This window comes from Pempheris klunzingeri, chromosome 13, assembly GCF_042242105.1.
Source record: "Pempheris klunzingeri isolate RE-2024b chromosome 13, fPemKlu1.hap1, whole genome shotgun sequence".
Classification (NCBI taxonomy): domain Eukaryota; kingdom Metazoa; phylum Chordata; class Actinopteri; order Acropomatiformes; family Pempheridae; genus Pempheris; species Pempheris klunzingeri.
In genome coordinates, this window is record NC_092024.1 from 23417273 (window position 1) to 23428694 (window position 11422).

An 11422-nucleotide genomic window follows, 5' to 3' on the forward strand; every position below is an offset into this window, starting at 1 on the left:
CACCTCTGAAAGAGAGGATATGTGGGTTTGTTTGGTAATTACCAGGACATGGGCCAAGTAAATAATAGGATTTTTTTTAAGTACAGATCAAGAAATCATTTTAAAAGATTTCTTAACATTACAAATAAATGAAATAAATAAATAAAATCATAAATCAACAAATATCCCCTATGCACTCCTGAGGGAGAGACTTAGCCATGATACCGCAAGTAAATCAAGACACCATGTTTTTATGGCAGAATCATTACATCAAATTCAAATATCATGCATGTAGTGATATATATATAAATATATATATATATATATATATATATACACACTGTTGCCCATAAAGTTGGACTAAAATGTTTTTTAGCTCTTCTCATGAAATGATTGTGTAAATAAAGTTTATATCTTCTCAACTTTATTGATCAAACTCTTCCAAACAGATCACAGTGAAACTTAAACCACAATTAACCTTTGCAAACTGTGGATTCAGGCTTTAACAACATTGTTGTTGGGTATTGAACAATTATTCCAACTTTATGGGCACCAGTGTAGATATATATATATATAATATGTATTTGGTATTTAAACTGAAATTGTTTGCAGCTGAGGAGGTGAACAGTTTTTATGGAAACGTGTTCCTGTAGCTCTTGAGCTCAATGACCCAGTAACTTTTAACAGCTCTTCCAGAAGAAAAAAGTTAAGCAGGCAGGGGAAAACACAACATCTGCAGTATGTTAAATAAGATATAGAAGCGTGGGTAAGCAGGCATGTTAGTACGAACCAATCTACACTTAGAGAGTCACCTTTCAAGACTACAGGCGTTGAGGATTTGATATTGTGAACAGAGGTTTTATCATCCAGTGGTGCTAATTGCACATAAATGGGATGACAGTGAGAACAAACATGTTCTGGTGGCACCACTGGACATTGTTCTCATGCAAAGTGACCGTGTTCATTCATTTAGTTGTTTCTTCCAGTGTTCATTACCTTCCTTACCTGAGTGCTGCCAGCCATCGGGGGCTGTCTCTGCTCAGGTGATGACCGCTCCACAGTCAGCAGCTGGGCTCCGGATCTCTTCAGGGCGTCCGCTTGAACACGGGCTATTCTGATCTGGCCCTGCTCCGTGTCTTCCTTCTGAGAGACAACACAGAGTGCAGTTTTTGTTAAACTGATTATTTCTAGTTTCTAGTTAAGTTAAAACCACTTAGCCAGTGTACTTTAATTACTGCCACAGTCAGTTAAGTCAAAGACAAAGCTGTGAATCAAGTTTTTCATTCCTAAATGTATATTTACTCTGAAATACTGGCAACATTTAACACACAAATCTTCTGTGAACCAAACTCACCCCAGCCTCCACTGACGCTGATTTCAGGAGTTGCGGCTGAGAGGTGATCTGCAGGGCCGTCGGAGCTTTGGCTTGGATCGGAGTCGGCGGCTGCTGAATGAACAGAGCAGGAACCTTCTACAAACAGAGTAAAGCAGAAGGTTCAGTGAAAGTCCATGCTAGGTTAAGTACCTGCCTGATGGACTGACAGCCGGACTGACTGACTGACCTTCTCCAGTTCCAGCAGCAGAGTCTGGAGCTGGTCCACGACACTAAAGACACTCAGGGTCTCTTCAGCATTCTCTGGGAGACAAAGGCCCGGTTTGCACTTCTGGATCTCAGCTATGGTTCTCCTCATGGACTGGATCCTCTGCTCAACGGCCTGTACACACAAGAGCATTCAGGGCATTCAGAAAAAACAAGCACCACTGGATGAACACGCCTTTTTTAAAGCAAACATAAAATCAGTCACTGGCTCACTTTGGAAATGACAATCACTTCAGTGAAACTCATGCTTTCAGTCTTTTCTTGTACAATAACTCCATGTTGATATGAGGTTAAACCACTGATGCCACATCCCACCTTGAGCCGTTCTTCTCTGGGGCTGGGGAAAGTCTCTGGAGATGATAATAAGGTCTTGATTTCAGTCACATCACTCTCCATCTGCCTGACTTCGCTCTCAATGGCCTCCATTTCCTAGACAGCAAAAGATCAATCCATATATATGACCAAGTACATGAGCAGCAGAGATACAATAGAAAAAACATCTGTTGAGACTCACGGCAGCAGCGTGCTCCAGCTGAGACAGAGGAACGGTGAAGCTGTCTTGGACGCTGGCCACTTGGCCGTCGGCTTCCAGCAGTTGTTCCTGCAGAGTTGTAATTTCGCAAACCTGTGACATTTCCTTCAGGACAGAGCTGAAACCCTGCAGCGTGCTTCGGATCTGTGCTGAGTCATCCAACACCGTCTGCAACACAGGACACGTGGGAATGTGTTGATATTCAGAAGAGATCCATCAAGATGTTGTTTTTTTTTACATTGATGACATTCTTCTGTAGAATATGATGAACGATAAAGGGCAGTTCCTATATTTTAAAACCTGGGCTCTTTATTTACCTATATCTTTTGAGGCAACTGCGCCAGTCAAAATAGTTCTGCATCCACTAAAAGGCTCAGGTTGATTATTGGAAAGGATCCCTACAGGGACAGACCTGTAAGATCCTTTTTGTTGCTGTTATTTCTCTTCAGAGCCACAAGACTTGCAGTTTACCTTGCAGAACACAGGAGTTGGTGGTCTACAATTGTCTGGACTGGTTAGTTTGTTTGTGTTACTGTGTAATATTGGTGTTTTACAGGGTCAGTTCAAATGTGAGCTAACTAGATTAGCAACTTCCATTTTCTGAAAAAATAAAATGACTGTTTTTGTCAATGGAGTCTGGTGGAGCAATAAAACAGCAGTTTTTGGTTAAAACAAAAGGATCTTTCAGGTTTATCTCTGAAATACCAGAGTGATCCTTGAAGTGTTTGTTAAATTGAATAGCAAATTACTACAGACTACAGATTAGTGGACCAACCTGCAGAGCATGAACATGGCTGTAAAGACATTTAGCAGTGGTGTAGGTGCAGGGGGCAGCGAGCCATGACTGAGCCTCAGCCATCCAGCTTTGAGAGCTTTTGATCATCTCCCGATGCTGCTGAAGCCACATGTGGATCTGACCAGAAAAACAAACAACATTCAGTTTAAAAGCTAAATCTAGAAACCAGAACAACTGTGTGAGCACGACTACCAACCTTTACAAGCTCTGACACACACGTTAATGTGAAAACTTGAATCCAAAATAGCACCAGGCACATAGGCTGTCAAAAATGACTCAATCCCAAAACCACATTTGACAAAGCAAAGTGGTATTTACTGTACATGTGGGGAGCAGAACTCCTGCTGAGCTGCAGTGTTTGTGAGGTGGGCATAATAAGTGTTCCCTAAAGACACTGTTAAACGCTCTGTTAACGAGTGCTGACAGCAAACATGAGAGGAAACAAAGAGTACAAACATTAATTACATGCACAGTCGTGGGTTTATAACAGCAACAGAGAAAACGTGCCGTTAAACACAAGCTGTTGTTTTAGCCCAAACAAATCTGGAGACGTCAGAGCAGTCATAAACAGGGAATAAGAGAAGAAACATTAAACTCTGGCAGCTTCAGATGTGGAAAAGAGGACTGAAGGGATGTGACGTCGCTCTGACCTTGCTGAGGAGGGCGGTCCTCTGCTCCGCCTGTTTGGCCAGCTGGGAGTGGAGCTGCTGCACCTCCACGAGTCTCTCAGTGAGGAACAGCGTTTCCTCTGGCTTGTCCAGGTCCTGCATGTCCACCTCCAGCGCCGCCACACGCGAGTGCCACACGTCCAGCTCGTCCCACACACGCTGAGCACCAGCACACAATCGAATGGAGAGATTTACTGATCGCTTTTGTCATGACATTATGACAGATGTCTTTAAAGGTGCAACTGAGCAACCAGCTGAATACACCTCAGCTAACCCCTCCCTCTCCACGCATGTGAGAGAAGCTACGGTGGCTCATGAGGATTCACGTTCTCCTGCTTATTCTTCTGCTGAATAATAAACCTGATCCTCCATTTGTCACATTTTTGTTTTTCAAACTTATCACAGTTTCCAGAAGTTTCTTAGTTATTCTTTGTCTTCTAACTGGAGCATTCACGCCTCCAAACTCAAGCTGCTGTTTCAACGGTAAAGCGTTAAAGCCTATTTGTCCATTCTGGGCTACTGTAGAAACATGGCGGTGCAACGTGGCCGACTCCAACAAGGAGGACCTGCTCCCTCTATAGACGTGGGGGCCTCATCCTAAGCTAATGAAAACACAATGGGTCTTAGTTTCAGGTGATCATACACTCCTAAAAACATATTTCTGAATATTATACTCCATTCCTGCAAACAGATCCCCCTAAATCCTGCACACTGCATCTCTAAAATCACAAATAATGCATCATTCTGACTTACTAATTTTATGTGTAAGCTTAAATGTAGTCCTCATAGGCAAGAACAACCTCTGATCAAACAGAAACATGGACACAGGATTTCAGCCTGTTTTATAGAATCAGGTGCACTATGCGGTGAAAACAATGTTCCTTATTTGATGTTCCTGTTACCCTTGTTCTTGACAAAGCTCTGAACACATTAGAAAACAGACTGAAAGCTTTATTGGCTTCATAAAAACATTAAGTTCAACTCTTTTCATGGCCTTCCAATGACTCAGCGCAGAAATAACTTTCCTCATCCTCCATCCCTCAGAGAAACAGCTGCTTTACAGCTTTGCTTTCAAGCTCCAAGCTTTTGATGATAATGAAATGGCAGCATGACAAGATGGAAGCTCTACTCCGTATTAACGGCCTGACTTTTTACACATTAGTTGTCCTTTTCTGCTCTCATCGGTAACACGACAGATTTCAGCGTGCTAATAATCCAGCCAGCTTGCCTCCACTTCACCACTCACCTTCTGAGTGACCTTTGCTTGGGCCACAGTGGGGCTCCTCTGTTCAAGCCTTTTCTGAACTGACCTCAGGCCAGCATGGATCTCAGTCAGCTTTGCCCACAGCCTGTGGACGGGACCACTCTTCTCCACCGCCTCTCCCACCTGGAGGATGAATCAGGTGCATTAATAGATATAGATAGATAGATAGATTAGATAAGAGTCGTTTTCTTCCTCTCTGATCAGAAACACGGTTAGTGGGTTGTTTATTTTGTGTCCAGCGTTATGGATGAAGTCAGATATGTTAACTGTAAAGACGTCTGAATGTAACGATCTTTAAATGTATGCAGATTTTATAAAGATATTCAACACCAGGCTGTCTCCATCTTAACTATTCCTTTTCTTGTTTGTCATTTCTGAGTCGTGTACAAATGTAATCCTACAGAACCAGTTCTAACATGTAACACCTCCCCTCCCTGTTTTACATTAACACGACTCTTTAAGCCCTCCAGATACAGATGTTGTGTCTCTATCTTCCACTGTGCTGTGTTCCCTGGGGGCCTATTCATTCTTCAGCCTTATATCAGCTATGTTAAAACCAAAGTCTCGTGTACCTTCACTTCTACTTGCTGCAGCGACTGTTTGACCTCCTTCAGCTGGCCTTCGATCTCCACCGGGACCAGAGAGTACATGTCTGAGTACTTCATCCTCAGGCTCTCCATGATTTGCTGGAGCAAAACCTTGTGGGTGCACAGATGGCTGTGAACCTCCTAAAACCAGAGAGAAGAATTGTGTAAATGCACAGGACTCAGGATAAGACCAGAAGGGAAATGGAGAATGACGACGTTGGTGTTGGAAAGAGGAAGCCGACAGTCTGATAAACAACAATCAACACAAAGAAACACTTGTAAGCAGTCAGCGACGCCTCACTTTCCTACAAACATCAACATTTTTATCAGGAAGAGAGACGTTTTTATGTAAATTTTCATTCAAATAGTGGAAACCTTGCAGTACTCTGGAACCAAAGGACGCAGACGTGGATCTTATCTACATCTGTCAGCGAACAAACTGCCCCGAGAGCTCTGAGCACTTTGTTCAGCAGTCAGCGCTCTCTCTCTCTCTCTCTCCTGTGCTGCTTTCATCCGGCACAGCTCACCTCTTCAAAGTCCTTCATCTCCACAATAGTTAAAGTGAACTCTCTTCTCATCTCAAGTTAAAATAACAGCTTACATTCAAAAATACAAGCGGCAAACATGTGAGAGTTAGTACAGAGGGAACTACCTGCGTGTGGATACGTCCGATGCTCTGCTGAAGAGGGGAGTGCATCTTGTTATCACTATGGGAAACTGAACATGTTAATGTGTGTGTGTGTGTGTGAGAGAGAGAGAGATACAAAGGAAGGGAGGAAGAGAGAGTATGGGGAGACTGTTTCTTTGCATGAGAGAGTGGGCCATAGTGAGTGCAAAGGGTGTGTGTGTGTTCTTGTGTGTCTGTCTTTGTGAGGAAATGGAGAACAGACTCCATTTCAAGTATGTTTGTGAATTGTTGGAAAGTCAGGAAAGTCTATAACATTTAGACATGTTGGACAAAAAGAACATATTTGGTGTAGATTTTAGGAGGAAGAGGACTTATTGTTCACACTCCACTGGCTGCAGAGAGACTCTCCAACTCTTTGGGATGTGCAATGTAGGAAAGACTTGAGATTTAAGACTTGGTTTTAGGTTAAAGGTTACAATCATACTGACATAGAGAACGTTTTTGTCAATGAGTGTCCTCACAAGTATAGAAGTAGAAGTAGAAGTGTGTGTGTGTGTGTGTGTGTGTGTGTGTGTCCATGAAATGACTTGGTTACACAGGCCACCTGGAGGATCCACTTACAACACAGAACAAAAGGTGTCTGGTATAAGAGGGTAGTGGGAATGATTGGTGGTGGGTGGGGGCACCACTGGAGGGGGTGTTCAGGCCTTTCATCAACACAGACCCTTTGCTTGGGGAAGAGTGTGTGTGTGTGTGTGTGTGTGTGTGTGAGAGAGAGAGACGTTGGCCTCTGCTCAGGTTTCGGGACAAGGGGCAGAGTGATTCTGCGGGTTGGTGGGTTCACAGCAGTGAACACCAGACACCAAACAGCCTCTGGGCCAGACGCCAAGCCAACGGTTTGATTCAGACGTTTCATTTTCACTGGACACTTCCAGCACACCGTAAACAGCCTCTTCCTCTCTACTCTTATTCCTCACTGTTAAACGCTTTAGCTCAGAGGACCCCTGTGAATGAATATGTTAATTAAATATTCAATGTAAATCAGAGCTGTAACAAATAGAATCTATTAGTCTAGTGTCTAGTGCAAATCCAATAAACTTTAATTTCACTTTTCAGGCAGAAATGCCAAAGAAATTCTGGTTCCAGGTTCTTAAATGTGAGGATTTGCTGCTTTTCTCTGTTTTACATCTTTGTAAATTAATTATTTTGGGGTTTCTGACATTTGGAGACATCATCTTAAGCTCTGGGAAACTGAGATAGATATTTTAGAGAACAACTGATTGTTAATTGCAGCTCTAATGTAAATATTGAGATAAAAACTCATGCAAAACCGATTATTCACTGACAGTAGTACGCTAGCTACCAGCCGAGCTTCATGAGAATCATTAACACACTAATTGAATTGAGACTACTCCCTGTACGCAGCGTTAATTAGACTGTGTAGTTGTTGAGACATCTTTGGGCAGGAGGTTTCTAGCTGTGTGCTTCACATGCTGCTTATAAAAATAGCAATGAGCTGTAACGTTGGCCACAGCGAGTACAAGTGCATCATTGTGTTTGAAGTATGGACAATGAAACTGTCCGGTCTCATTAGAGACTTATTATTTACACTCCACCTGCTGCAGGGAGGAACACACTCCAACTCTGAGCGCACTGTGATGCGCTGCTTAGATCACAGGTCCCTAAAATGTGTTCTGGGGACACCCAAAGCTCCTTCAGAGGGTGCCGGGGTGCTGCCTGCTTATTTAGAAATGTTCTGTTACAGCATAGATATCTGTTCTTTACATCACATGCCTGCGTTCATATTTGCTGATTTTATGATAATGCCCCATCTTTGCTTGAATCCCTGAGAATATTGTTTATTTATGAAACCAAAAGCATGAGAAAGAGGTTAGAGGTTAGAGGTTATGCTCTCTGATCGTGGTCATAACCAAAAAAATGCCAAAACAATTATGACTTGTTAATCACACAGCAAAGTACAAGTCTTTGGTGTAATGATATGTCCTCCTGTAATGAACTAGCACTCCTTAGTCAATCCTCTGCCATTTGCTCTCTCTGTATCTACACAGATGGAGAACTTGTTTCCATTCAGCCAATAAAATCCATCTTATACCATATTTGCACAAACAGTGGGGTCACCGCTCTATCAAAGGCAGACGGTCACACAGACAGCTCACTTTATACTTAGTCACAAAGTTACAGGAAGTTGAAACACAAAACCCAGTAAGGTTTCCACCAACAACCTCCTAATATGCCCATGTGACATTTGTTTTCAAAGTCATGGGTCAGTGGCAGAGTTGCCAAAACAAAGAAAATGTTTATTCGAAATGGAAAAGATGGAAGATTGAAGACCCTGTTGCAAGCTGTTGGAACGAGTCAGTACTACAGCATGAAATAGCATAAAATGTTCTGTGTCCCTGTGAAGTGACTCTCAGAGAGCAACAGGCAGACTTGACTTCTACTGTATATATGAATGTATAAACACACATAACAAAAGGAAGCAAAAGCATCTCAAAGGATACTTGCTGTTCAACCAGAAATACTTTGCAAAGTTCAGAGGAGTGTCCCACCTGGAGCTCTCGTGTGCTGCTGCTCTGCTCCACCTCTGACATGACACCACCTGCAGTCTCCAGCCAAACCTGGATGCTCTGCAGCTCCTCCCGAACCTTCTCCCTCTCCTCCAGCTCCTTCCTGGCCGCCTCCAAACCCTCCCTGCTCCTCTGCTTCACACTGTGAAAACACACAAACACAATATGTGCAACGATTTAAACAGTAACTCAGTAACTTTACAGCCTCTTACCTCAAATCCATGAAAGCGACAGTTTGCATTGAGAACAACATCCGTCCAGTAACACAAAGCCCAGAGCCTCATGGCAGTTAAAGGACTGTCAGTGGAAACAAATCTGAATAAAGGCAGCCTCAGAGGCACTGCAGTCTGTCCGACCCACTTACCCCTGATTGCTTATCCTGGTGTAGCAGGGCTTATGGGTAATTGAGTTTTTTTTTTATGTCAACAGCTTAATACTTGCTTTGGGAATAAAAAAGATCTCAATTTGGATTTTAGAAGAGCGGAAATCATTATGATTGGGGTTCATTTATAGAGAGCACTGAAGAGGAAAAGTATCAAGACCTCTTCGAATTTCACAAAAACGTCTTAAAACAAACTGCTTTTTATCTTTGCTGAGACTTTTGCAGATTTATTGAGAATCACAAATCAAGAGAAGGATATTTAGGGACCTGTTTGTTATTCGTGTTTCTAAACTTCATACAGCTGAGCAACTTTTGGACTGTTTACATGAGATTTAACGGCAGGTGATGCAGGAAATGTACAGTTTATGATGCAAATTATCCTCTGTAGAAATGTGAGGTGACTTTCATAGATCAAATAGATCGTATGTCATGTAAACTGCGTTACAAACTACACATTAAACAACATCTTACCTGCAGTATCGACCCTGCATCGCCTGCAGCTGCTGGCAGAGTGGAGCGGGAGGAGCCTGCTCCAGGTGGGCGGGCACACCCAGCAGCCTCGCTGTTCGCAGCTCCAGTGCGGACAGGGCCCGATGTTCGCAGTCCAGTCTGTCCTCTTCCCAGGACTGCAGCACGTCCTGAAGCTCCTCGGTGGAGGCCTTCACCCGGGAGCCATCAGGAAGCTCCGCCTCCACCTGCTCCAGCACAGCGGCGGCCTTCTCCACCTGAGAGGAGGGAACGCACACAGTATGGTCTTAATTATACTTCATAATAATAATTCTATGTGCAAACAAACTAATTACTAACTAACTGCCATTTGTTCCTAAAACAACACGCTGCTCTGACTGAATATTCATTAGGTCGTAGTAGCACATACACTGTCGGTGATTTCGCTCCATTCTGCGATCCTCTGGTTACTACGAGTTGCCAGCTCTTGTGTGCAGTGACGTAGTCTCGATACTCGTTTCCAAACAGCAGAGACGGAGGCCTCCCTGCCTCCACGACAGCTCTGCTCTGGGCACCACTCCTCCAGCTCCTCCAGACGCCTCTGCAGGGACTCCACCTCCTCACACAGAGCCTGCAAGAGAAAGAGTCACAGTGTTCAAATTAAGGCTTTCTCTAAAGGCAACAGGGATCATTAAAAAACAGAAAGAAATCAACAGTTGTAAGCAGAAAACTTTGAAAGCTTTACTGTTTCACTGAACATTGAAACAGCTTTTACTCTAAAACATCGTAAAGTGATGAAAAAGGAGCAGTGAAGCTCAAAGGTGATGCGTCTCGTACGTACTCTGAGCTTGGCTTGCTGGTCAGTGCAGTCAGAGAGACAGGTGACCTTTTGACAGATGACCTGTGAGAGGACGTTCCCTGCGTTCTTCACACTCTGCAGAATTTCATCTTGGCACTTGGTGTATTTTTTGTGATTTTCTGCACACCTGAAACACAGAGATTGTGATCTGGTAGTGGCCCACTGGAGGAAAGTATTGCCTCTACTTTCCAGGAAATAGGTTTGTTGTAGCTTCTCTTCACAAAATATGTATTATTTTATGTATTTTTGTACACTGAAAATGATCTAATCAAATAAATGAATGTGATACTTAATAAATTAAGGCTATTGTCAGTATCATTATCCTTCTTTTCATTAAACGTCAGTGTGAGTAACACGTTCATATATAAATCTGTTCTTGGATATTTACAGCTATTCTACGCTGCTAGAATACTGTTAAACCACTCAGCTACAGGACAACAAAATGAAGTCTTGATTTCAGTTTGCACGTTGCAAGTTCACACTGGCGTCTTAAGGATTTTTTTTTTACCTGCTGAGGCGCTCCAGTAGTATGTGGCCCTTTGCCTGGAGAGTGGACATCCTCACCAGTAGCTGGCTCAGAATATTCTCCTGCAGCTGGTCCACCTTCTGGGGGGACAGGCAAGGATGCAGGGAAGCCTGCTTTTGGAGCCGCTCCACGTGGGTCTGGAACTGCTGCTGCAGTGAGTCCAGCGCCTGCCGGGTCTCCTCCAGCCTGTCAGAGCAGAGTCCAGCAGAGCCCTGCGGCGGCAGCAGAGACGCCTCGATGTCCCTCAGGAATTGAGCTGCCTGTTTAACAGCACACGTGTAGCTTCTCAGAGACTCCCTGGCCTGGGAGATGTTCTCCTGAAATATAATGAACACAATTTATTAACTACACGTTCTAATCATATTAGGGTTATTGCATTCAAGTCCATTTTGTAGATGCTTTTTATACCATTGTTTTTTTTTTTTAAAGATTTTCTGGAAAACTAGGATTCATTAATCCTGCTGGAAGACCTTAGGAGTGGATGTGGTCTGGTTTTGGTTCTAACTTGGTACCAAATGTCTTGAACCTAATATTGAAACAAATTTTGTGGACATGATCTGAGAATT

The 11422-nt window shown here is 43.3% G+C and overlaps 1 protein-coding gene across 1 annotated transcript in view; it reads right to left on the reverse strand.

Moving 5' to 3' along the window:
* The window catches only part of syne2b (spectrin repeat containing, nuclear envelope 2b), a 116318-nt gene that overhangs the window by 57870 nt on the left and 47026 nt on the right, over positions 1 to 11422 (reverse strand). The window contains exons 62-75 of the mRNA XM_070842460.1: positions 10839 to 11173; positions 10313 to 10457; positions 9902 to 10102; positions 9496 to 9749; positions 8625 to 8784; positions 5412 to 5567; positions 4822 to 4962; positions 3558 to 3734; positions 2887 to 3024; positions 2094 to 2279; positions 1895 to 2008; positions 1542 to 1694; positions 1334 to 1450; positions 976 to 1122 (exon numbers count right to left, since the gene is read on the reverse strand). Coding sequence (XP_070698561.1) covers positions 976 to 1122; positions 1334 to 1450; positions 1542 to 1694; positions 1895 to 2008; positions 2094 to 2279; positions 2887 to 3024; positions 3558 to 3734; positions 4822 to 4962; positions 5412 to 5567; positions 8625 to 8784; positions 9496 to 9749; positions 9902 to 10102; positions 10313 to 10457; positions 10839 to 11173 — 2424 coding nt within the window. The remainder of the gene's footprint in view (positions 1 to 975; positions 1123 to 1333; positions 1451 to 1541; positions 1695 to 1894; positions 2009 to 2093; positions 2280 to 2886; positions 3025 to 3557; positions 3735 to 4821; positions 4963 to 5411; positions 5568 to 8624; positions 8785 to 9495; positions 9750 to 9901; positions 10103 to 10312; positions 10458 to 10838; positions 11174 to 11422) is intronic.